We start from the raw sequence: 27,393 nt of genomic DNA, 5'->3' as shown, positions 1-27,393 counted from the left end.
GAGGGACACTTGCTGCTTACAGGAAGAGGATCCCTCAGGGAAAGGGCATGTGATTCCTTAAAGAACACATGGGGAAGATAATGGGAAACAACTCAAGCAATCTTCTTTAGTCATAGCGCTTATTGAAATTGCAAGGGGAGGCCATCTCTGAGTAACTGAAGAGGGAAGCTAAAGATCTTGAGACATGTAGAACTGAGCAAGAGGAGTTCTCCAGAGTGAGTTCTACACCAATCTCCTGTTGTATTGGACCTGGGAAAGCCTGATGCTTCCATTAGATTGGAAATTGGAAAATATTCCATTGGAGGAATGCATAAATAAACTATGTTCAAAAGTATTTTTATCCTGGTTCCAGATCTTAAAAGCTTTACCTGAATCCACCGCGGAACTTTTCAGTTCTGGGAAAGCCAAGATTGTGATTAAATCTCTTTGGGAAGGAAGTGTGAACATGGAATTCCAATTGATATTTGATGAAGAAATAGCAGCAAATGTTTCCAAAATCATCCTGGAACTTGTGACATCACTAAAGAACAGCTCTGTTTTCAGCTTTGATCCTGACAGCACTGACATATCAGGTAATGAGGACTGGGAGGTAAATAACACTTGCAGTATTATCTCACATCAATCAGAACATGTTGCAACATTCCCTCATGCCAACTGCACATTCAGTCAGTTGAGGTGTCTGGCTGCACTGTAACAGAAGGAGTTATTTGCATTATAGAATCATAGCTTCCTACAGTGCAGAAGGAGGCCATTTGGCCCATCGAGTCTGTACCAACCACAATCCCACCCAGGGCCTATCTCCATAGCCTCATACATTTACCCCAGCTAGTTCCCCGACACAAAGGGTCAATTTAGCATGGCCAATTCACCTAACCCGCACATCTTTGTCTGTGGAAGGAAACGGGAGTACCCGGAGGAAACCCACACAGCCACGGGGAGAATGTGCAAACTCCACACAGACAGTGACCCAAGCCGGGGATTGAACCTGGGCCCTTGGCGCTGTGAGGCAGCAGTGCTAACCACTGTGAGATCGTGCCGCCCCAATATCCAGATATTTCAGTGCTTTTTGTCATGTGCACAGAATCACAGAATTGTTACAGCACAGAAGGAGGCCATTTGGCCCACTGTGCCTTCACTGGCTCACCAAATGAGCATAATGATTTGGTGTCATTCGCCTGCCTTTTCCCCGTACCCCTGCTGGCGATTTCTCCCATGTTGGCGTGTGATCAGAATGTTCATAGTAAGATTTTGACTTCTCACGTGAAAGCGCGGCACAGTGGTTAACGCTGCTGCCTCACAGCACCAGCGACCCTGGTTTGATCCCAACCTTGGGTCACTGTCTGTGCAGAGTTTGCACATTCGCCCCGTGACTGCGTGGGTTTCCTCCGGCTGCTCGGGTTTCCTCCCCACTCCAAAGATGTGTAGGTTAGGTGGATTGGCCATGCTAAATTGCCCTTTAGTGTCCAAAGATGTGTAGGTTAAGAGGATTAGCGGGATAAATACATGGGGTTACAGGGATAGGATCTATTGGAGTGTCAGTGCCGACCCAGTGGACTGAATGGCCTCCCTTTCTGCACTGTAGGGATTCTATGAAATGTTATTAGGACTGGGAAAGTTTATGTTTTTCTAGTGTCCCTCATGAAGTCAGGATATCTCAGTGGTCTACAGTCAGCGAGATGGTTTTGAAGTTTAGTCGTTATGTGGGCAATACATTGACCAATTTGTGCACAGCGAGATTCCACAAACCGCAGTGCGGGAAGAGGTTTTCCAGGATGTTGCCTGATCTGGAGGGTATTAGCAGTGACGAGAGGTTGGATAAACACGGTTTGTTCTCACTGGAACAATGGTGGTTGAGGGGTGATCTGATAGAGGTTTACAAGATTATGAGTGGCATGGGCAGACTGGATAGTCTGATGCTCTTTCCTAGGGTAGAAAAGTCAAGTACCAAGGGACAAAGGTTTAAAGTGCGTGGGGAAAAGTTTAGAGGAGATGTGTGAGGCAAATGTTTTACACAGAAAGTGGTTACTGTCTGGAACACGCTGCCTGGGAAGTGATAGGAGCAGGTACGATAGCGGCATTTAAGGGGCAACTAGACAAATCAATGAATCGAACGGGAATGGAAGGATATGGACTCCATAAGTGCATATGGTTTTAGTTTAGGCAGACATCATAGAACATAGAAAAATTACAGCACAAACAGGCCCTTCGGCCCACAAGTTGCACCGAACATGTCCCTACCTACTAGGCTTACCTATAATCCTCTATCTTTCTAAGTCCCATGTACTCATCCAGAAGTCTCTTAAAAGACCCTATCGAATCCACCTCCACCTCAACCGACGGCAGCTGATTCCACGCACCCACCACCCTCTGAGTGAAAAACTTACCCCTGACATCTCCTCTGTACCTACTCCCCAGCACCCTAAACCTGTGTCCTCTTGTGGCAGCCATTTCAGCCCTGGGAAAAAGCCTCTGAGAATCCACTCGATCAATACCTCTCAACATCTTATAAATCTCTATCAGGTCACCTCTTATCCTTCGTCTCTCTAAGGAGAAAAGACCGAGCTCTCTCAACCTATCCTCATAAGGCATGCCACCCAATCCAGGCAACATCCTTGTAAGTCTCCTCTGCACCTGTTCAATGGCTTCCACATCCTTCCTGTAATGAGGTGACCAGAACTGAGCACAGCACTCCAAGTGGGGTCTGACCAGGGTCTTATATAGCTGTAGCATCATTTCCTGACTCCTAAACTCAGTTCCGCGATTGATGAAGGCCAGTACACCATACGCCTTCTTAACCACATCCTCTACCTGCGAAGCCGATATGAGAGTCCTATGAACCCGGACCCCAAGATCCTTCTGATCTTCCACACTGCTAAGAGTCTTACCCTTGATATTGTATTCCTTCATCCCATTTGACCTGCCAAAATGAACCACCACACACTTATCTGCATTGAAGTCCATCTGCCACTTCTCCGCCCAGTCTTGCATCCTATCTATGTCTCGTTGCAACTTCTGACATCCCTCCAAACTATCCACAACATCTCCAACCTTCGTGTCATCGGCAAGCTTACCAACCCATCCCTCCACTTCCTCATCCAGGTCATTTATAAAAATCACAAAGAGCAAAGGTCCCAGAACAGATCCCTGGGGCACTCCACTGGTGACTGACCTCCATGCAAAAAAAGACCCATCTACAACCACTATTTGCCTTCTGTGGGCAAGCCAGTTCTGGATCCACAAAACAATGCCCCCTTGGATCCCATGCCAAACATGATTGGCACAGGCTTGGAGGGCTGAAGGGTCTGTTCCTGAGCTGTACTGTTCTTTGTTCTTTGTTTACAGCATGGAAACAGGCCCTTTAGCCTAACTTGTCCATGCTGCCCAGTTTCTACCACTAAGCTAGTCCCAGTTGCCTGCATTTGGTCTATATCTCTCTATACTCATCTTATCCATGTCACTATCTAAATGCTTTTTAAAAGACAAAATTACACCCGCCTCTACTACTGCCTCTGGCAGCTTGCTCCAGACACTCACCATCTTAAAACATAGAACATAGAACACTACAGCACAAACAGGCCCTTTGGCCCACAAGTTGCGTCGATCATATCCATACCTACTAGGTCTGTCTATAACTCTCAATCCCATTAAATCCCATGTACTCATCCAGAAGTCTCTTAAAAGACCCCAGCGAGTTCGCCTCTACCACCACCGAAGGCAGCCGATTCCACTCACTCACCACCCTCTGAGGGGAAAACGTACCCCTGACATCTCCTCTGTACCTACTCCCCAGCACCTTAAACCTGTGTCCCCTCGTAGCGACCATTTCAGCCCTGGGAAATAGCCTCCGAGAATCCATCCTATCTATACCCCTCAACATCTTATAAACCACTATCAGGTTGCCTCTCAACCTTCGTCTCTCCAGGGAGAAGAGACCGAGATCCCTCAACGTATCCTCATAAGGCATGCCTCCAATGCAGGCAACACCCTTGTAAATCTCCTCTGCACCCTCTCAATAGCTTCCACATCCTTCCTGTAGTGAGGCGACCAGAACTGTGCACAGTAGTTCTGAGTGAAATATTGCCCCTCTGGACCCTTTTGTATCTCTCTCCTCTCACCTATGCTGTCTAGTTTTACACTCCCCTACCTTTGGGAAAAGATGTTTAATTGGTTTGAAATACTGATTTGAATTGTTAAAGAAATACTTTTATGTTCTGGTAGACTAGGCAGGTGTTAAAGGTGTCAGAGCAAGAAGAGCTGGGACATTGCGTGGGATCTGCCCAACATTCCAGATTCATTGCCATGTTAACACTGTTGACACGGAAGGGATGACGTATTGGCCGCCCACAAGCGTCATTATACTTCAAAACTAATCCACTGATTTGAGATTGTATATGATGATAACGAGGTGTCAAGAGAAAATTTATTTTTATACCTAGAATTCGGAGCTGGAATGCAATGTCTGAAAGGGTGGTGCAAGAAGGTTTACTAATAACCTGTGTCAGAGGATTGTGTACATTCCTGATCGAATTACAGGGTGATCGGGACAGGCCAGTAATGTGGAATTAATTGTGCAGCTCTACCAAAGAGCAGAGGTCCGATGGGCTGAATGGCCTTCTTCTGCGCTATGAGGATAGTATGGTGGCACAGTGGTGGGCACTGCTGCCAGGAACCCGGGTGCAAATCCGGACTCGGGTGACTGTCTGTCTGAAGTTTGCACATCCTCCCCGTGTCTGCGTGGGTTTCCTCTGGGTGCTCCAGTTTCCTCCCACAGTCCAAAGATGTGTGGGTTAAGTTGATTGGCCATGCTAAATTGACCGTTAACGTCAGGAGGTTTAACGGGGTAAATACATGGGGGTGCAGGGATAGGGCCTGGGTGGGATTGTTCGTGATGCAGGCCTGATGGGCCCAATGGCCTCATTCTGCACTGTAGGGACTGTATGATTCTTTGAGTCTCTGATATCATTGGACCACGAGGAGCTGTGTCAATACAGATTTTTAAGAACCTTAGAAAGTTTTAATTTACCAGTAGCAGTGACAAAGTCAAATCTTTGGATGATCAGCTTCTGTGCGTTTCTCTGTGGTTGGTGGTATAGGGGGTAGGGTTTGTGGGCAACATGGTGGGTGAGAACCGAATGGTGGGCGTGTAATTTGTCAGAGTGCTGGCTTGCCAGTGAACATCCCACTCATTTTCAGGAAGTGGGTATGGTGGAGATTGTTGAGGCAATCAAAAGGCCATACATGGCCATTAGTCAGAGGCTATGAGGATTCCCTGTCCCTACCGGGCTACAGCTCCAGCATCAGGCCACTCTGTGAAGAGATCCATCTCCACGCTGGCGGACCAGCAGCTCCGACTACTTCTCATTTCAGGTATTTTACCTGCGCTGAGGGGAGGTTTCTAGGTGGAGACTCTCTCTCTCTCCCGTTCCTGCGATGCGAGGCTGTAGTTTCTTCTAGTACCACAGGGCCTTCCGGCTTTGAGACCCCTCCCACCAACCTCAATCGGATGGCCATCACACCCTCTGGTCACTCATTGGCCTATTCAGCAAAAGTCAACATTGTTGTTCTTGACAGGGTGCCGGGCCAAGACCCACAATTGGTGCCAACTGCCGGGACCCCAACCCAAGACCCCAACCCCAACCCCCTGCCTATGGTACCACTCTGTCTTTGGGAAAAGGCGGTCAGTAGTCTCACAACACCAGGTTCAAGCCCAACAGGTTTATTTGGTAGCAAACGTCACTAGCTTTCAGAGCTCTGCTCCTTCATTCGGTGAGTTGTGACTCCCATTCACCTGATGAAGGAGCAGTGTTCTGAAAGCTTTTGGCTTGAGCTACCAAATAAACCCGTTAGACTTTAACTTGGTGTTGTGAGACTTCTTACAGTGCTTACCCCAGTTCAACGCCAGCATCTCCACATTTTGGGATAGGGAATAAGCTTGCTTGGTGACTATCAGTTTCTATTTCTGATTTCCAGCATCTGCAGTATTTTGCTTTTACTTTAGCATGGAATTCTGGTAGGCCACCCAAAGCACTGTCTCTTCATTCTCCCTTCATCTCCTAATTGCAGATTATAACGAGTGTGCCTCACTTGATGACAATGACTGCTCACTCAAGGCAAAGTGTATCAACACAGAGGGTTCCTACACCTGCAGTTGCTTGGACAGTTTTGTGGATGTGAACCCAACTCGACCAGGCCGAAATTGCAGAGGTAAAACCTGGGCTCCATTATAACCAAAACTAAATAACTATTTTTAATGGATAGTCCTTTTTCATTTGCTCTGGTTATTTGTGGTTGTCCTCCTGTTTTCAAACTGTCTTTAGGCCGTAAGTTCAGACGTGGGGATGTTGGCTGATGGACTGCATGAAGTTTACATTTATTTATTAGTGTCACAAGTAGGCTTACATTAACACTCCAGTGAAGTTACTGTGAAAATACCCTAGTCACCACACTCCAGTGCCAGTCCAGGTACACTGAGGGAGAATCTAGCATGGCCAATGCACCTAACTAGCTCGTCTTTTGAACTTGTGGAGGAAACCAGAGCACCCAGAGGCAACCCACGCAGACACGGGGAAAAGATGCAGAGTCCACACAGACAGTGACCCAAGTTGGCATTCTGTCCACCTCTGGTGCACAGTCACAACCATGTGTACTGTCTGCAAGGTGCATTGCAGGAACTCACCTTAGACAGCACCCTCCAAACCCACAACCAATAGCGTCAAGAAGACAAAGGCAGCAGATACCTGGGAACACCATCACCAGGAAGTTCCCAACAAATACACATCCTGACTTGGAAATATATCATTGTTTTTCACTGTCACTGGGTCAAAATCCTGGAACTTCCTCCCTCAAGCATTGTGCATGGACTGCAACAATTCAAGAAGGCAGCTTATCCCCACCTTCCCAAGGACAATTAGGGATGGGCAATAGATTCTGGCGTAGCCAGCGACACTCACATCCCACAAATGAATCAAAAATGGAAAGGAATGTAGGAGCTGCAGTAGGTCATCCTTCTGGCCATTTCAGGAATTAGGGCAGTTTCACAAATTGGGTGTAGCACAAATATGAAGAAAGACTTGATACATTGATGACTTCCTTGAACAGAGAAATGTAAGCATGATTTAATGGAGATATTTAAAACATGAAGGAATAAGAATAAGATACAAACTGTCTGTCTCCAGTGATTGAGAGGTCAAGAACAATAAGGCATAACAATAAGATTAAACAGAAGATTCAAGATAAAGATCGGCAGTTTTTTTTATATGCAAATCATGTAAAATACAGTGCCAAAGTTTAGTGATCAAAGCAACAATCTTTAAGTAGATACAGGATAGGTGGTTGATTGAAAGTAGCAATATAAGGTTATAGGAGCTAGATGGACACTTATGATTAGGTAAATTGCTTGTTTGAGGGAATAAACACTAACAAAGCCAGCCTGCCTCTATATAATTCAGCAAAGTGCAAAGCTGACAGAAGAGCAATGTATTTCAGCTGAACTTTCTTGGTCTTCTATGTTGATCTCCAACGTCCATTGCAGAACCAATGGTGGCCAATCCAACAGCCGTGGAAGCAGCTTCCCAATCCATCATAATAAGCTGTAAACTTCATGAGATCTCAGTCATAATGGAACGCACGTTCCTAGAAGAGAAGAATATACCAGCATCTACTCTGTACCTGGGGAACTCTCAGTGCAACAGGAACATTGGTAATTTGACCCATGTTGCTCTCAAGGTCGGGTGGACTGAGTGTGGAACTCAAATATCAAATGTAAGTCCCATTGATATGTAACTATTCAACAGTCGTTGCCATACTTTTATTTAAGTGTTTGAAATATGACTTCTAGAGCAAACTCCAAAGTGTCTTGAAGATTTTAGTGGGGCATCAAAGCAATTTTATTTTGAGGCGATGGCCTCTTGGTATTATTGCTATACTATTAATCCAGAAACTCAGCTAATATTCTAGCAATCTGGGTTCGAATCCAGCCAATGGCAGGTGGTGGAATTTGAATTTAATAAAAATATCTGGAATTAGGAATCTACTGATGACCATGAAACCATTGTCAATTTTTGGAAAAATCCATCTGGTTCACTAATGTCCTGTTGGGAAGGAAATCTGCTGTCCTTACCTGGTCTGGCCTACATGTGATCCCAGACCCACAGCAATGTGGTGACTCTCAAATGCCTTCTGAAATGACCTAATAAGCCACCCAATTCAAGGGCAACTCAGGGATGGGCAATAAATGTTGGCTTAGCCAATGACGCCCTTTATCCCATGAATGAATATTAAAAAAATTGACATTGCCTTTCTCAATCTACCAAAGGAAAAGATACCCAAAGTTTCTGTTATCCCTGTGCATTAGCAGTGAATTCTACTCCCTTCACAGTTGTCCACCTTCAGCATAGGCTGCTCACTTGGACAATATCCACTTGGACAAATTGTTGGAAAGCATTGTTGTTTCTGGGTTTGCCTCAGTAAGCAATAAGAAGGAAATTTAAAATGGATTTCAGCTGGCTTGAAGTATCTGGTGAACCGAACAAGCTTTTTTATTGTTATTCTGACCCCAGAACTGAAAGGCTTTGCTAGTAAGCTCTTCCCAACCCCCTGAGATCTCTACATTGCTACATTCCTGGCCTCCTGGTTGATTTTATATGGTTCAGTTATTGACATAGGTGCCTTCAGCTGCCAAAGCTCTGGAAATTCCTCCCTAGTGCTTTCTGCCTCTCTACTTCCTTCCTCTGTAAGACACTCGCCAAAACTTAACCTCTTTGAACAGGTCACCTTTCAGCCATGAAGAGAGGCTGGAGGGCATCAGTTGTTTTCTTTAGAGCTGAGAAGGTTGGGGGAGCAGGGGGACCTGATTGCAGTGTCTTAAGATTACGAGCGGCATTGACAGGGTGGAGGGGAATCAGCTCTTCCCCTTAATTGAAGGGTCGAAAATGAGGGGCATAATTTTAAGGTGAAGGGCAGGAGGTTTAGAGGGGATTTGAGGAAAAGTTTTTACTCCGAGAGTGTTGGGTGTCTGGAATGCGCGGCCTGGGAGGGTAGTAGAACCAGATAACCTCACAACCTTTAAAAGATATGTGGATCAACACTTGAAATGTCATAGAATCATGGAACCCCCTACAGTGCAGAAGGAGGCCATTTGGCCCATCGACTCTGCACCAACAACAATCCCACCCAGGCCCTATCCCCGCTAATCCCTCTAACCTAGACACCCTGGGACACTAAGGGGCAATTTTGCATGACCAGTCAACCTAACCTACACATCTTTGAGGTGTGGGAGGAAACCAGAGCACCTGGAGGAAACCCACACAGACACGGGGAGAAAATGCAAAGTCTACATAGTCAGTGACCCAACCGGGAATTGAACCCAGGTCGCCGGAGCTATGAGGCAGCAGTGCTAACCACTGTGCTGCCGTACCGGCCAACATAACCTTCATAACATTGAAGGCTGTGGGCCAAGTGCTGGAGAGTGTGATGAGTGTAGACTAAGTGCAGTTTTGTTGGTGCAGACTCAATGAACTGATGGGTCTCTTAACCTCTCCGAATGTCAGCTTCATGTCACTTTGGGATGCTTTACTATGTCACAAACAAGTGTAGGTTATTGTTGGTATACATTGATGGCTGCTTATGGCGATGTTTATTCATTCCAGAATGCAACGCACACGGTTGTGAAAACAACACTCCGTAACGTCCCTTCCTCCAGTGCCGGTGCCAACCTCGAGGTTCCTGTAAATTGTACATTTGACAACAGCCTCCTGGTCACTGCTGGCTACAATCCGAATGGGTGAGCTGTCTTGTTTCTGTGTGGTTAGAGCGATTCTGAGCTCAGCTGAGCCTGCCTGTCTGTCGGTAATATCTCACCTTTATATTCATGCTAAATCATTTTGTCATCTTTGGGCAGTGAGTGATAACATATATACACGAGGAAACTTTAGCTAAATTCAGTGTCTGATACCAATAGGGTCATGGAGATCTCTAAAGGATTCTGGTTTTATGAGGTGATGCTAAATAAATTACATAAAATTTACAGCACAGCAACAGGTTAGTCACGTAATAGGTTTGTGTTGGTGTTTATGCTCCACATCAGCTCCTTCCATGCTACCTGAGATCACCCTTTCTACATAAAGGGCTGACCTTTCCTCAAGGATTGACTCACTGCTATAGGACAGTCTGCTTGGGAATTTTATCTACCACCTTAATGCCAAACCATTGGACCCAGGGCTCATTAGCTATGCCGAGTGAGATCTCTGCCATCCAGAATAAGCCTGCCTCTACTGGCAAGGGAATGAGGCGAGGCCAGCAAATGGTAAGCAATTGATAGCAGAAGAATAGGGGGCAGTGCCCCCTATGAGAGCCTGGAAGGGCTTTTGATTAGTGTTTGGCTACTACCCAGGATCTCTCTCTGGAGTTGCTGAGGAATGAAGCTGGGATTCCAGCTGTCTTCCTAGATTTGAGATTTACCTGTGGTGGGCTGGGTGATGCTGAAAGGAGGGTAAGTGGGGAGGGTGGGGGAGGGGTGCTTTGCCAGCTCAGGGGGTATAATATCTTGGGCGTTGCCCTTAAAGGACACTTTGTAGCCCAAGCCGTTTAAAGGTGAATGCCAGCTGCCTTACATTGCCTTCCATTGCCTAACTATTATGGTGATGGAGGTGGAATGAGTGGACTATAATTGGTCAATTATGGGTCTTAGTCAGTCTAAGGACAGATAGGCTATCTGATAACTTAATCGTCCAGCATAATATGGGGGAGAGGTTGGGGGGTCAATGAAAGGCTACTAACGTGATTTTATGTGACCTCCTCTGCCTTCAGATACACTGGTATTGGCACTGTAAAACTCCCCCCATAATTTTAAACACCTCAGTCAAAGCACTTGTTGGAGATCTTCCCTTAACAAGGGCCAAGCATGCCTTTTGCTAATTTGAATCAATGCCTCCTCTTCCTACTGGCTTTGTTTATTTTCTATTTTTGCCGTTCCAAAATACAAACATTTATGGATTAAAAACTTCTCATTCGCGCACTGAGTCATAGAGATTTACAGTATGGAAACAGGCCCTTCAGCCCAACTTGTCCATGCTGCCCTTTTTTTTAACCATTAGCAAGTCACAATTGCCCACATTTGGCCCAGTTCCCTCTATACCCATCTTACTTATGTAAGTGTCTAGATGCTTTTTAAAAGACAAAATTGTACCCGTCTCTACTACCTCTGGCAGCTTGTTCCAGACACTCACCGCCCTCTGTTGGACTTCAGATTCTAAATCAACTATTTTGCTTCAAGGGTGAATCGAGTCAGCCTGGAAGGAATAGGAAACTACGTGGCCAGTATTGAGACAATCAGTGGAAGCCGAGCTCTATCGGAAGACCCTGTTTTAACTCCTGAGGATGAAGTGTCCGTTCAAGTGTCAATCGATACATCGGATAGCCGAGCCAAGCTGATCCTTGCCCAGTGCTGGGCAACGCCAAGCAGTGATTCAAACAGCAACACTTCACACGTCATAATCAAAGCTGGGTAAGAGATGGATAACCAAGGCTGCATGAAGGATGGTGCCAATTTGAGGCACAGATGAATACATGATGTCTTATTTTGCATGTGGCAAATGAAGGCCTTCCCCAAAAAATCTGTGCCCTCCCCTTATACATTCACCTTTTGGTTTGATTGTATGAAGATCAATTTTTTTTCCTTGTTGAGTGTTTTTCCTGATGGGGGACTAGCAGATTAAATATGGGAATAGGGCCTGGGTGGGACTGTTGTAGCTGCAGGCTCAATGGGCCGAATGGCCTCCTTCTGCATTGTAGGGATTCTCTGATTCTGTGACGATGTTCCTGTCTTTTGCCTTCACCTCTTCAGTCTCCTCTAGCCTGGAGGCCCTCTCTTTCACTGGCTACAGGTGAGTGGGCAAGCAGCAGCCACCTTAGTGAAGTGGCCATTCCCCATATCGGTGCAGTTAGTGTTGTTACGTTGTTCCACTGGGGTAGGTGGGGCGGTGGGGTGGGGGGGGGGGTGGTGGGACTGGATATTAGAGCCACATCCCCTCACCCTCAAATGTCTGCATTAGTGCATTGCACAGCTGGAGGTGCAGAGAGGAGAAGCTGCTCCTATTTCTTATGTTCTTATGTTCTTATTTCCCTTCTCTCTAGGCTAGCCTGTACTGCCACTGTGGCAGTCAGCTGAGTAGAGACCAAGGCTTGTACTTGTGTCTTCCCTGGTCTGTATGACACAAGGGGCGGTGAGCTTCCAACATGTCACTGCCTCCTTTTACCATGACAGAGCTGGACCCTTTGGATAAATAAATGTGGTTGGTAATAAAACACGCACTGGTGAAGTGAGCTGGAGTAATTCAGCATGGTCCAACGTCAATTAATTTTGGTTTATTTTATTCTTTATTGATTTATCATTGTCACAAGAAGGCTTACATTAACACTGCAATGAAGTTACTGTGAAAATCCCCTAGTCACCACAGTCTGGCGCCTGTCCAGGTACAGTCCCCTACATGAGGGGGAATTTAGCATGGCCAATGCACTTGATGTCTTTCGGACTGTGGGAGGAATCCGGAGCACCCAGAGGAAATGCACACAGACATGAGGAGTATGTGCAAACTCCACGCAGACAGTGACCCAAGCCGGGAATCGAACCCAGGTCACTGGCGCTGTGAGGCAGCAGTGCTAACCACTGTGCCACCGTGTCACCCCATCTGGTTGATGGTTATGCTTACTTACCTTAGGCTTATGATGCCTTCTTTGTTTGGAACACCTTATTAAAAGCTTCTGGTCACAACACTTGGTTGTGTAGCCCTTGTTTTTTTTAATGCTTTGGGTGCTGGGAGCCGGGATTGTGATGTCTGTGGGAGAAAACTGGAGCACCCGGAGGAAACCAATGCAAACACTGGGAAAACGCATAGATTCCGCATAGAGTGACCCAAATTGGGAATCGAACCTGAGTTTCTAGCGCTGTGAGGTAGCAGTGCTAACCACTGTGCTAACCACTTATCTCTTACTGGGTTTTGTTTGCCTTTTTCAGATGCCCAGTTCCAGAATCACAGACACGAATAACAGAAAACGGGAACTCCACGAGGGCCAATTTTACTGTGAAAGTGTTTTCATTCATCAACATGCCCATTATCTACATACACTGCCAGACTCAGGTCTGCTTGGAAGTCAACACAGGTTCATGTCAACCGGTAGGTCCAGTTACCTGACTCTGAAACATGGATGCTAAATATTTTTTGTCATTTTGGCCCACTTAATTTTATTCCATGAGGGCCTGCAAGCCACAAATGTCCAAGGAGAATAACAGCAGCAGAAGGAACACAATAAGCCCCGGTTTTCCCTGCCTCCAAATTAGGTTCTCAAACTAATTGCTTAAATTTACCTCTCCGTTTCAGAAGTGAGCTGGGACTTTGCAGACTGAGTTTGGTTAGTCTGACCTTGCTTCAGCGTTAACATTCCCAGCAGCTTCTGATCTTAAAGTTAAAAAAAATGAGACTTTTCCTGTTTATGGACTGTTCCTTTGGGTACCACACATTAAAAGAAAGGTACTTGGAGACTTTCCTGCCATTTTGCTGGGGTGACGCGGTGGTTAGTACAGCTGCCTCACAGTGCCAGGGACCCGGATTTGACTTCAGCCTTGGTCACTGTCTGTTTGCATGTCTTCCCCGTGTCTGCATGGGTTTTCTCCGGATTCTCCAACTTCCTTCCAAAAAATGTGCCGGTTAGGGTGCATTGGCCATGCTATATTCTCCCTCAGTGTACCCGAACAGGCACCAGAGTGTGGCGACTAGGGGATTTTCACAGTAACTTCATTGCAGTGTTAATGTAAACCTACTTGTGACACTAAAAAATAAGCTTAAACTTTATGAAATCCATCAGCGAACATCCCCACTTCTGACCTTACGACCTAAAGACAGTTTGAAAACAGGAAGACAACCACAAATGACCAGAGCAAATGAAAAAGGACTATCCATTAAAAGTAGTTATTTAGTTTTGGTTATAACGGAGCCCAGGTTTTACCACTGCCGGGTCGAGTTGGGTTCACATCCACAAAACTGTCCAAGCAACTGCAGGTGTAGGAATCCTCTGTGTTGATACACTTTGCCTTGAGTGAGCAGTCATTGTCATCAAGTGAGGCACACTCATTATAATCTGCAATTAGGAGATGAAGGGAGAATGAAGAGACAGTGCTTTGGGTGGCCTACCAGGATTCCATGCTAAAATAAAAGCAAAATACTGCAGATGCTGGAAATCAGAAATAGAAACTGATAGTCATCAACCAAGCTGATTCCCCATCCCAAAGACAGAGTGGTACCATGGGCAGGGTCTTCCGTCTTGGGTTGGGGTCCTGGCACCAATGGTTTAAAGTTTATTTATTAGTGTCACAATTAGGCTTACGTTAACATTGCAGTGAAGTTACTGTGAAAATCCTCTAGTCGCCACACTCCGGCACCTGTTCGGGTGCACTGAGAGAGAATTTTGAATGGACAATGCACATAACCAGCACGTCTTTCGGACTGTGGGAAGAAACCAGAACACCCGGAGGAAACCCACGCAGGCACGGGGAGAATGTCTCCGCACAGGCAGTGACCCTAACCGGGAATCGAATCCGGGTCCCTGGCGCTGTGAGGCAACAGTGTGAGCCATTGTGCGAGTAAATCTTTCACTCTCACAATCTATTTATTTTCTATTTCTTGGGAGTGGAGGAAACCTGCTCGAATAGTTAAGGGATAACAATGGCTGAAACCCCAGCGAATGACTTCTCCCTTTCCCTGAAACAGCTGATCACTGTAGGAACCGGGTGGCTCAATAATTTAGCACATGGCTTTAAGCTTTTCCTGCGGTTCGGTGCAACTCCAGACCTAAGGTGCAAAATTGGCCCAAAGTTGACGCGGATAGGCTTGGAAATTGTTGTAAATGCGTGGGTTGGATTGCTGAGCTGACGTCTGAAATGGATCAGTGTGGCAAACAGGATGTAACCAACAAAAAAACATTAGCGGGAACATCGTTCCTCAGCAACCTACACATACCTGATGGGGGCAGAACTTGATGCTGCCTTGGGCAGAGAACCTGTTATAATAAAGCATTTTAATAACACAAGTTTGAAATCTAGCCCCACTTTTTACTGTGTGCTATTTTGGAACTGCAGTAATAGTGATCACAGCCAGGTGGCACTGCTGATCCAGACTGGAGCACAGGCCAGGAAGCTCATTCTGCAGAATTCCTTTAAAGTTGATGGTGATGCTGCGAGATGGAGATGAGACCTTATTCAGCAAGCGATGGTAGGAATCTTCCAGAACAACGAGCTTCAAGGAGGCTCAGACTTGAAGCAGGCCATGGTGTTTGCAGGCTGAAGTTACTGAGTTGTGAGTCTAGGAATGTTAAAAAGCCACATGTTTGGGGGGGGAGGTAAAATTTGGCCATTTCCCATTAGTAAGCCAAATGCAAGTAGCAAACAAGCTCCCTGCCTCTGGTCAAAACTCATTGTTCACCCTAGGAGACAGATGGTGGCTATTAGCACCACTGCTGATATAACGAGTTTTGAATGCTCCCCCTCTGTTATAGAACCAGGTCGGGGAGTCAGATCATCCGCTGGTGCCTGATTTTATTGGTCCTAAGGTTTCCCAACAGTGAGAAGCCAAATGGAGGAGTTTTTCTCCTGAAACTACTGTTGGAAATGTCCAGATACTTTAGCCAACTTGTGAATCACGTGAGCCTTAAGTGCCATCGTTTGGCTCAAGAAAGTTCACTTTTTAAGTAAGCCCAAAATGTAGGCTTTGATTTAAATAGTTTATGATCTCTTTTAAGTATTAGGAACATGGCAGATTAGAGAAATGGTGAAACAGGATATGGAATGACTTGAAGGTGAAGCATGTATAGAAAGAGAATCAAAGAGAAGGAGATAAAGATTGGATTAAGACACAGAAGAGGGAAAGTAGGGGAAAAGGCTCCTGTTGCAAAATCTGAAAAGTAGCACCCATTTTCTAGTGAACTGAATGATCGACAATGTTGTCCAAATGCACATGCATACTTTCAGTGCAAGTCACACTGGATGTCCTTTTGCTTTGGGCGTGGCCTGTGCACAATGTATTCCTGATGGAAGTATGCAAAGTAAACACAAGATATTAATCAGTTGTAAAGCAGATTTGATGCAACTGCTGCCATGGAATCTCAACACTCCAACTAGTGCCCTACCTGAATCTCGCACGCATTTGGCAGCAGGAAGGCTCACCCTCTTGCCAGTGCTATTTTAACACACTCAAAATGAGTGCCAAATTCGAGTCTTTACGTCACTCGTGGACGTGATTGCCTACCTCTAGCGAATCCACAGTCAAGGGAACGCTGATCTAAACCGAGGACAGATGTATGTTAATATATGTTAATGACAAGGTGAGTCTTGAGATTTGTTGGGCGAATGATTGAAACCTATCGACACCCAGGGACGTCATTAGGCTGTTGTTCTTTTCTAGCCATTTGCCCATTACAAATCCAAAATATTGTGGTTCCAGGCCTCCTGTCAACTTCATAATTTCAGATCCCAGGTGGTCATACTTTCTACACTTCTCTTTCCACGCCTTCTCTAAGCTGCCACAATTGTCTTTGAACCGGATGGTCAAGTCTACTCCGCAACACACTGATCTTTATCCCTCTTATAGCTATCTGGCTCCCAGAGAGAGCCATCCTTGGCAATGAGTCACGGTTCTAGGTAGGATGTCCATCCACATTTTCCAACAAAATTATGCAATTATCCAAGACCTTAATGTGGCGTTTAATCCTGCAATTTTTCACGTATGGGTAAAAACTAGAAATATATCCGAATGTTTCAGTCCCTGCGTCACAGTGTCAGCAGGTTTTGTTTACAAGGGATTTTCCTCTTGTTAGGGTCACCCTCGTAGGATACAGGTTGCATCGTAAGAGTAGGTTATTAATGAACCGGTTGGATTTGAGCTGAAATGCAGTTTAATCCAGCAATTAGATACTTTGTCATTGTTATAATAATGAATTCCAACACCTTGGCGTTGTAACCATCTCCATTTGTCAAATTCCCAATCCCTCCATCCCGCATACATATTTGGTGGCTTCTTGGGACCTGCTTCCTCCTTCCCGAGTATTGGCATTAACGCCCTGATCATATCCATTGACTCGGAAATGCCATTGCTTCCCTGATCAGCATTGGGCAGAAAATCCTCTGGTTCCCTCAGGCCGTTGAGAGAGCTCAGTTCTTGGATGTTATCGCCGATGTTCGGCTCACAATACTGAAAGGAAGCACAAATGATTCGATCAGTGGAAACAGATAATGATTCCCATTTACGAATAACAGCAGATGGTATCTGTACTTCAAGTTTAGGAATCCCCAAGCCTCCATTCCTCAAATGGAAATAGAGGATGCCATCCGTTTTGGTCTAACTTAATGAGCATGTTCTGTGATGCCTCAGAGAGGATCAGGTGAAAATACAGTCTCAGGATGACATAGACAGTTAATATCTCCACGCTTTATCTCGGCCGGAGAGCCACAGCCAGCAAGCTGGATATCCAAGCTTTCAGTTTTTCTTCCCAAGCGCCTTCCTCTGCACCTTCCCACGGATCTTTCCGGGCGCCCAAGTATTCTTCGGTTTCACCTGGGGGGATGTAAGCGACTACCTCCTTCCGAATCTGCCAGTTTTTACAGTGATTGAACAGGAGGGTCTTCCTCTGATACGTCAAATGGAAGCCTTTTGTCTTATTGATGTTAATAGACAAACCTGTGAGATCACAGAAGGATTGCAAGATCTTCAAGTTACGCACCATCCCAGTGTAAGAGTCACTCAAGAGGGCAATGTCATCCCGAAAAGCAAGGTTCGAGCAGTTTATTCTTGCTCCGTCTAGGGTCATAAAGACACCAGAATTGCCTCTTCGAGACTGCAGATCAGTGGATCCATTGCAATGTAAAACAAAATGAGTGAGAGTGGGTCTCCTTGCTTTACACTCCTCTCTATACTTATTGGTGCTGTCTTGGACTTATCGCCCTCGATCACCGTTGTATTGCCAGTGTAGAGATCTTGAATGAGATCCACAAAGGTTTGTGGGAGTTTTACACGCTCTAATGCCTTAATGAGTAACTTATGACCAATAGAGTCGAATGCCTTTGTCAAATCAACAAAGGCAACGGCCAGGTCCTTGCGACTTTTCTTAACACCCTTCATAACATTTTGCAACATGACGATGTTCTCATCGCAATTGGGTGCTGCTGCCAAAAACCCTTTCTGTCTTGGGTTAATGTCAATGGTGTCGCTCACCCTCTTGGCCATGATCTTTGTAAAGGGGTGTAGCAGCACAGGACCAATAGTAATTGGATGCCAGTTGTCAATGTTTTTGAGGCGGTCTTGATCCTCGCATTTGGGGATCAATACAGTTCCACTCTGTTTCATGCAACCTGGGATCATCCTTGACGTCAACCAGAGGGTGAAGAGGTGAGCTATCCGGCTCTCATCCGCCTCATGGATATCACGGATCTCCTCGATTTTCTGACCATCCAGCCCAGGCGCGCTGGCCTCTTTAATTCCTTTGATCGCCTGAGAAACCTCTTCAGCTTTGATTGGCATCATCAATTCCCCATTATCACTTTTACCTTTGTACATGGCAAATTTACTGATGTTAGATTTGTTATTTTTGCCGGAGAGTTTCGCCCGAAAACTTCCCTCCAGTTCCGCCGTAGATAGCGGACATAATGTGGCTGTGGGCGCCTCCATGATCTGCTGCGCAAGTTGACACTTATTATTTTTGTAGAGCAGTTGGGTAGCTCTGAAAATAGCTTTTTGCTTCGCCCTTTGTTTCTTTGCACCGGTGTTAACATCATTCTTGGGTTTGCTCTTGTCCTTCCTACGCGCACTTACCTTAGGACCTTCCTTCTCCTGCCTGGTTTTCGCACCGTTCATAAGGAAGTCGGTGATGCTCTCCATTAAACCTACTCCCTGCGCGCGACTATCAGGGTCATTCCTCGTGTTCAAATACACCTCGGCCTGTGTAACCTGGTCATCCGCCTCCCTGTGTTTAGGGGTTAAAGCCAGGGGTCGACTAATGAAGCCTGTACACGGGATTGGATCCATGACATCTGCCTCATCCGGTTCCTGCTCTTGCTCGGAGTCCGGTGGTTAGAAACAACTGACGTGGAGAAGGACAGTGTGCAAGGAAGCTCGGGACTGGCAAGGGTGTGTTAGTGGGGGTGGGGGATAGGTGGCCTGTTGTGGGATTGGCGGCATGGAGGGGAGTAAAGCGGCAAGAGCCAGATGTCCTGGGTGCGGTTGGGAGGGTGTGGCATTTGTACTGTCCAAATGTGGGTCCCACCTCACGGTGTTGGTTGGCAGAGAGTCCTACAGAGTTCTGAGTTTGGCAACGACATTTTGATTATCTCGGCTGAGAGTGATCTCAGGCAGGGACCTTTTCCACAGAAGGGAGGGCTTGAAAGATCAGTCGCTTGCCACAGAGTGGCAAAGTCAACGCTGGACACTAGCGTGAAAATGAGTGAACATAAAACACAACATTGTTTCCTCTATAATAAATGAAATGTCCCCAGTGCGTGTCAACTATGAGGTGTGCTAATACATGTTGCTCTCTGACTAAGCTCATCTCAACAATAATGGTGATACACACTCAAATGGAGTGAAAACAATGTAATGATAGCACAGTGGCACACTGATTAGCACTGCTGCCTCACAGTGCCAGGGACTTGGGTTCGATTCCCGGCTTGGGTTATTGTCTGTGTGGAGTTTGCACATTCTCTGTGTCTGCCTGGGATTCCTCTGGGTGCTCTGGTCTCCTCCCACACTCCAAAGATTAGGTTGATTGGCCATACTAAATTTCCCCTTAGTATCAGGGGGATTAGCAGAATAAATGCATGAAGTTATGGGGATAGGTCCTGGGTGGCGTTGTGGTCGGTGCAGACTTGATGGGCCGAATGGCCTCCTTCTGTACTGTAGGGATTCTACGATTTACTAGTGAAGTTTAGATTTGAAAATCGCCCACTCTCAATAAGCCTGATATAAATGACAAAGGGGTTGGACTGGGAAGTTGTGAACAGGATCAAGAGCCTTACTGTTTTTCCACGAGGTTCTCGTATACCTGCTGTATTGTTGGCTGACAGCGGGTTTCACCACGTTTCCCAGCTCCGTGACCACGCGCGTGCCTCCCATGTGTGGCATAGCCACATTAAATCTTATAATTGTAATCACATGGGAACAGCGAAAAAAAAAACAGGAGAGCATAAATGTCGTCCACTCACTGTGGCACCATCGGGAATGGTATGCCATGGTTAGAATTCCACCCAGAGTTAATATTGCAGCTCGCTGATCTTTCATCGATCTGCCTCTTTGACCAAACTTTTAGTCACCCGCCTTAATCTCTCCTGACATGACTCAGTGTCCGAGGTTGTTTGCTCATGCTCCTGTGAAGTGTTTTGACATGTCTCATTATGTTGATTGTACAAAGGCAAGTTGCGATATTATTTTCAGTGAAACTGCACACTGCCTAGAAGGAAGAATTATTGCACAGTGGTTTATTTTTGTAATTTGCCATGTTGCCGTGATAGAAAAACAGAAGATGCTGGATGAATAGGCAAGTCTGGCCCATCTGTGGAGAGAGAGAGAGACAAATAGTTGACATTTCGAGTCCATTCTTCAGAATCATGTTGCAATGATCCCTTTGCCATATCCTTGCTATATTTCCCTGGAATTTATGGTGATTTTTGGACACAAAAGTGGATTGGGTTTGCAAGCATTGTCACAGCTTATTGCAAGTTGATCTTCTTACTTTTTTTTCCCCCTTCGAAACAGTCATGCAGTGGCGCGCGTGCGGGCAAGACTGCCGAAGTCATCGCAGAAAGAACAGTATCACTTGGACCTCTGTATCACAACTATAACAATGGTGAGTAGCATTTTGACTTTTTGTCTGAGTGTGGTGTTGTGCTGTCTAAAGCAAACAGTTCAGCCAAAAGCAACATGCATTGAGTGAGGTCGGAGACTGGATCAGAATAGTTCGTATAACCCATTTAACATAGATGAAATGCCCCGAGGTCTAATCAGTGATACAATGACTGCCAATTGTGCATGATAAGAATCTTTTCACTTAATGAGGAACAATGTGTTTTGGCATTGTACTCCATCCCACCCTTGTCTTTTGTGTCATTCCTGACATGAGTGAATGATGGGATGCGCTGTCAAGGAGTGATATATTTAAACAGAAACTAAGCCTATTTGGAACCCTAAGTCCTGGTAATGTGTGCCTGTAGTCCTTTAGCACCCAGCTCAAGTACACTCAGCTACTGTGGAACTGGGGACACATGCGCTCTCCACATCCGCTGGTGCACACACTGATTAGCTCATCCACCCAGTCAAGAGATACCGAGCCCAACTTAACAGCCCAGCTGAAGCCAAATGAAGAAAGACTGGTAGCTTCTTCCAAGATCTCAGGACATCCCAAAGCACTTTACAATTGATTATGTAATTTGGAAGCACAGACACTGCATGGTGGAACAGTGTTCACGTTGCTGCCTCACAGTGCCGGGGTCCCAGGTTCGGTTCCTAGCTTAGGTCTCTGTCTGTGTGGAGTTCGCACGTTCTCCCCATCTCCATATGGGTTTCTTCTGGCAGCTCCCGTTTCCTCCTGCAGCCTAAAAGACATGTTGGTTCGGCACATTGGCCATGCTAAGTGTACCCGAATAGGCGGCGGAGGATGACGACTAGGGGATTTTCACAGTGACTTTATTGCAGTGGTAATGTCAGCCTACTTGTGACACTAGTAAATAAACTTTAAAAATTTTACTTTGCTGTATGAGGGTAACATGGATTGTATAATGTAAGATCATTTTGGAGCACAGACTAGATTTGGATCCTTGGCCTTCAGGTTTAGGTAGTCTATTTGGGGAGGAGATGGCCTAGTAGTATTATGGCTGGATCTTAATCCAGAACTCAGTTAATGCTTTGGGGATTCAGGTTCAAAACCTACCACAGTGGAATTTGAATTCAATAAAAAGTCTGAAATTATGAATCTACTGATCATTGTCAACTGCTGGAAAAATCCACTAATGTCCTTCAGGGAAGGAAATCTGCCGTCCTTTCCTGATCTGGCCTACATGTGACTCAGTGCCCACTGCAATGTGGTTGACTTTCAGCTGCCCTCTAAAGGCAACTAGGGATAGGCAATAAATGCTGACCAGCCAATGACCCATGCCCCACAAACTACTAAACAAAAATTGTACTGGATAATGCCTTTAACACTCTGGGGAGGAGACTATGACAGTTGTAACCAAATCAAATGGCCACATTCTGTAACCACATGCTGATATGTTAATTATTAATATTTGCACTCTTGTACCTAGCCAGGAAATTTATTGTACAGTTAGTTAATTAGATCAGGAAACAAAAATTCGACTCATTAATGATGATCATTAAACTACAAGAACATTGTAAAAAATCCACCTGGTTCACTAATCTGGAATTATGAATCTACTGATGACCATGAAACCATTGTTGATTGCAGAAAAAAACCCATCTGGTTCACTAATGTCCTTTAGGGAAGGAAATCTGCCGTCCTTATTTGGTCTGGACTACATGTGACTACAGAGCCACAGCGATGTTGTTGGCTCTTTAACAGATCACATAATTTGAAACGCCTGGCGAGACACTCAACTAGCAATCCTGGAACCTCCCTACATATTGGCTTTGTTAGTGTACATAGGCTGAAGAGGGTAAAGAATGTTGCTCACCACTATCTGCTCAAAGGCAGTTTGGACTAGACAACAAAATGTCAACTTTTCCAGCAACGCCCAAATTCCAGAGAGGAACAAAGCGTCTTTTGTTACTAATGGTAATTGGCCTTTTTCATCCAAGCCCAGGTCAGAAGGCAAGGTTATCAATTAACTCATCATTTTGTATATCAGCCACCTCCTGCTGCCTCTTTATCAGAAGTGCCTGATTATAGTAAGCAAAAAAACTCAGGCAGCAATTCCAAATGGGGCTTCAATTGCTGCAAATATTTTGTAAGATATCTTGCAAAGTTCTCACGCTGAAGAAATTATTGGCAGTTTTCTCTGCCAATAATTAATCTGATCATCTTTTTGTCAGTCTTATGTAAACAGTTCAATTCAATTCCTTTAATTGGGGATCTGTAGAAGAAACGGCATTGAGTAAAGATACTGTCCATGCTGGAATTCGTTTAGAAGCTTGGACATTAGCAGATTGCGGTTAGTGTGTCTGGAGATGGTTAACTAGCTCTTTTCTCCACTGATAAGAAGAGAGAAGGGCAGGATTTTCCAGCTGTGCTCGCCCCCGAGACTGGAAAATCCAGCCCAAAGTCAATGGACCTTTGCATGGTTCACCCTCCCGCCTGCTACGATTCCAGTGGTGGGCAGGACGAGAAATTTCCGCAGGTGAAGGTAATGACCGATTGTTTCTTCAAGTAGGCCGACGGTAGTGTCAAATTCTCGGGTAAAGTATGAATTTGCATTTCCTAGAATGTCCCAGTTGTTGTCATTATAGCCAGTGAAATACTTCTTTAAACTCTCTGTTGCTTTCAAAGAATCATTGAGCAGCACAGAAGGTAGCCATTCAGCCCATCATACCTAGATCAGTTCTTTGACAGTTCTTCAAACTTTTCTTTTCAGGGATATCTCCGTGTTAACTTTTGAAAGTCATTACAATCTGCTACCTAAAACGAATTCTCCCCAAATTTCTCCTCTATTCTTTTTGCCAACTATCTTAAATCTAAGTCCTTTGGTTATTGACGCTCCATCTAATGGACACAGATTCTTAAGCAGACAGAGGGCTATTTGAGTGGTTCCACATGGAGCGGTGAGACTATTGACCAGTTAACCTTTTTACTGCTGAGGGAACGTCAGCCAGGAGACAATGACAACTCACTGGTGTCAAGATGGCCCAAACACCTCGGGCCACCCCACTCCAGGCCAAGAGTTGCTCAGCAAGAATGGAGAGGAGTCAGCACCCACTGGAAGGAGCACTTTGAAGACCTCCTTAACAGAGACTGTCTTCAATGAGAGTGTCCCCGATTCCATTCCACTGCATGCTACCTGTCACTATCTCAGTATAACCCTAACCTGGCATGAGGTAGAAAAGGCCACCCGGCAGCGAAAGAACAACACGGCATCAGGAGCAGATGGAATCCCCACTGAAGCACTAAAACATGCTGGAGAAGCACTACTGGCAGAACTACATGACCTTACTTCCCTTAGCATGCCAGGAGGTGTCCAAGATGCCATAATTGAGACCACTTTCAGAAGAGGTGACAAGTCTGATTGCAGTAACGATAGAGTTTGTCACCATCCTCCACTTGCTCCACAATGTCATGCAAGCCATGATCCTGACCCATGCGTCCACCACAGTCCCAATTCATGCTTGGACTGGGGTCAACCAAGGCTGTGCTATTGCACTGACACTCTTCTCACCCTCAGCAAGATCCATCTCACCCTCAGCAAGATCCCTGCTAGTCGGGAGCTAAACTACAGAACAACAGCGAACTTATACAACCTCCATCTCCTGCAGGCCAGATCCAATGCCATCCCACCCTCTGTCATGCAGATGATGCTTGCGCCTGCGGACACTCAGAGACTGTTCTCCAAGCCACTGTCAACACCTTCACTGAGGCATATGAGAACATGAGCTTTACGCTAACGTCTGTAAGACAAAGGCCCTCTACTAACCTGCCCACGTCACACAGCACTGTCCCCCAGTTAGCAAAATTCAGGACAAGGCCTTGGACAATTGGACCTCTTCCCATACCTTGGGACCAAGGGCAGATATTGACAACAAGGATCAAAACTTCCTTCAGTGTGCCAGTGCCGCCTTCAGTCAATGAAGAGAGTGTTTGAAAACCAGGATCTCAGACCCAGCACCAAGCTTATTGTCTACAGAGCAGTAGTGATACCCACGCTCTTGTATGGCTGAGAGATGTGGATCACGTACATAAGAACATAAGAAATAGGAGCAGGAGTAGGCCATCTAGCCCTTCGAGCCTGCCCCGCCATTCAATAAGATCATGGCTGATCTGAAGTGGATCAGTTCCACTTTCCCGCTTTCTCCCCATAACCCTTAATCCCCTTGTCTGTCAAAAACCTATCTACCCATGACTTAAATATATTTAGCGAGGTAGCCTCCACCACTTCAACGGGCAGAGAATTCTAGAGATTCACCACCCTTTGAGTGAAGAAGTTCCTCCTCAACTCTGTTCTAATGCATGTACAACATGCACCTCAAAGCCCTGGAGAAGTAGCAACAGTGTTGCTTCTGCAAGATCCTTCAAATCCATTGGCAGGCTCGTGTACCAACATCAGTGTTCCTGCTCAGGCCAACGTCCCAAAATCAAAGTATTGACTACACTCAATCAGTTCCGCTGGACAGGCCACTTCATCTGCATGCCTGACATTATGTGCAGTTTTGGTGTCCTTATCTGAGGAAGGACGTTTTTGCTATAGAGGGAGTGAAGGTTTACCAGGCTGATTCCTGGGATGGCAGATGAGGAGAGACTAAGGCAGCTAGGATTATATTCATTGGAGTTTAGAAGAGTGAGAGGGGATCTCATGTAAACTTATAAAATTCTAACAGGGTTAGACAGAGTAGATTCAGAAAGAGTTTTTCCAATGGTGGAAATCCAGAACTAGGGGTCATAGTTTGAGGATAAGGGGTAGAACTGAGATGAGGAGAAATTTCTTCATCCAGTGTGGAAATAACTACCATAGAATGTAGTTGAGGCCAAAATATTGTCTGATTTCAAGAAGAAATTGCTTATATCTCTTGAGGCTAAAAGGATCAAGGGATTTGGGGGGGAGAAGGGATCAGATATTGAATTCAGCCATGATCATAATGAATGGTGGAGCAAGCTCAAAGGGCTGAATGGCCTACTCCTGCTTCTAGTTTCTATGTTTCTACTAGGCTTTTAAAGTGCTCTACCCAGGGCAGCAACACAGCAAGTGAGCTCCAGGAGGGCAGAGGAAATGCTTCAATATCACCCTCAAAGCCTCTTTGAAAAAATGTAACATCCCCACCCAACACCTGGGAATTCCTGACCTAAGACCACCCAAAGTGGAGGAAAAATATTCAGGAAGGAGTTGAACACTTCAGATTTCATCACTGAGAACAACTGAAGTCAAGTATCGATAATGAATGGAATGAGTGACAATCTATGTACCCCACCCACCCACTCCTCCAACAATCCCACCTGTGGCAGAGACTTATTTATTCGTGGGGCATGGGTGTCGCTGGCTGGCCAGCATTTATTGCCCATCCCTAGTTGTCCTTGGAGGGCAGTTGAGAGTCAACCACATTGCTGTGGCTCTGGAGTCAGATGTAGGGGCCAGACCAGGTTAGGACAGCAAATTTCCTTCCCTAAAGGACATTAGTGAACCAAATGGGTTTTTCCGACAATCAACAATGGTTTCATGGTCAACAGTAGATTCTTAATTCCAGATATTATTATTAAATGCGAATTCCACCATCTGCCGTGGCGGGATTCAAACCCAGATCCCCAGAACATTAGCTGAGTTTCTGAATTGATAGTCTATCGATAATACCACTAGACCATTGCCTCATACAATGGCTTTCTCAGAGATCTGAGAATTCATTTTTAATTTGGAAGCAAGTCATCCCTGACTCCAAGTGACTGCCACAGAAGAAGCCTATTATTTATTGTAAAACTCTTTGGGATCTTTTATATCTAGCTAGAGCAGCAGACAACGTCTTAGTTTAACATCTCATCTGAAAGATAACACCCTCTAAAGTGCAGCAAACCCTCAGATACTGCATTGTTGACCTAGATTTATGCAGGCAGTTACCTAAAGTGGAGATTCAATAGCATAGTGCAGATGCAGAAATTTCTGCACACAAAATAAAGTTCTTCTGGACTACCATCAGAAAAAGATATGGTGAGAAAATTTGGTGAAAGTTTCTGCTTCGGCCTTGTCCTTGGGGGTGCGGGTGAGGGCTTAGTTTAATTTGGCATTGTAAAAATGGCAAGAGTGACAGTGGGTTTCCAGGTGTGTGAGTGCACTAAATGTCCTTCCTCTCAGGATGATCCAAGGTACAGGAGGATTGTAGATATCTCTACCTTCAGACAGACCTCCAAGGGAGGAGAGGAGAGAGGACCCAAATCGGAAAGTTAGTGGTTGGGACCTTGCAACCCTTTCGTGGCAGCACCTGTGACAGAGAATGTGTGGGTCAGCCAAAGGTTTGTTGACTTCCATTAGGATCCGAAGATCCAGGCAGGATGCAGGGCAGGTTAATGTTTGCCAGTATTTCCCATTCCCGCTTTGGTACTAATTCATCCTAACCTTGACTTCTGTGACAATTGTTGGTGTTGGCATTGGGAAGAGCTATAGAACAAAGAGATCTAGGGGTACAGGTTCATACCTCCTTGAAAGTGGAGCAATAG

The 27,393-nt window shown here is 45.6% G+C and overlaps 1 protein-coding gene across 1 annotated transcript in view; it reads left to right on the top strand.

Moving 5' to 3' along the window:
• Positions 1–27,393, top strand: part of LOC145352908 (uromodulin-like 1) — an 82,132-nt gene that overhangs the window by 52,626 nt on the left and 2,113 nt on the right. The window contains exons 22-28 of the mRNA XM_080203208.1: positions 353–572; positions 6,064–6,204; positions 7,532–7,761; positions 9,648–9,781; positions 11,273–11,503; positions 13,013–13,172; positions 20,790–20,880. Of these exons, the coding sequence (XP_080059334.1) occupies positions 353–572; positions 6,064–6,204; positions 7,532–7,761; positions 9,648–9,781; positions 11,273–11,503; positions 13,013–13,172; positions 20,790–20,880 (1,207 nt within the window). The remainder of the gene's footprint in view (positions 1–352; positions 573–6,063; positions 6,205–7,531; positions 7,762–9,647; positions 9,782–11,272; positions 11,504–13,012; positions 13,173–20,789; positions 20,881–27,393) is intronic.

The sequence above is a fragment of the Carcharhinus amblyrhynchos genome, chromosome 15, assembly GCF_965287045.1.
Source record: "Carcharhinus amblyrhynchos chromosome 15, sCarAmb.v2.hapA, whole genome shotgun sequence".
Taxonomy (NCBI): Eukaryota; Metazoa; Chordata; class Chondrichthyes; order Carcharhiniformes; family Carcharhinidae; genus Carcharhinus; species Carcharhinus amblyrhynchos.
This window is presented reverse-complemented; position numbering and strand designations above follow the sequence as displayed.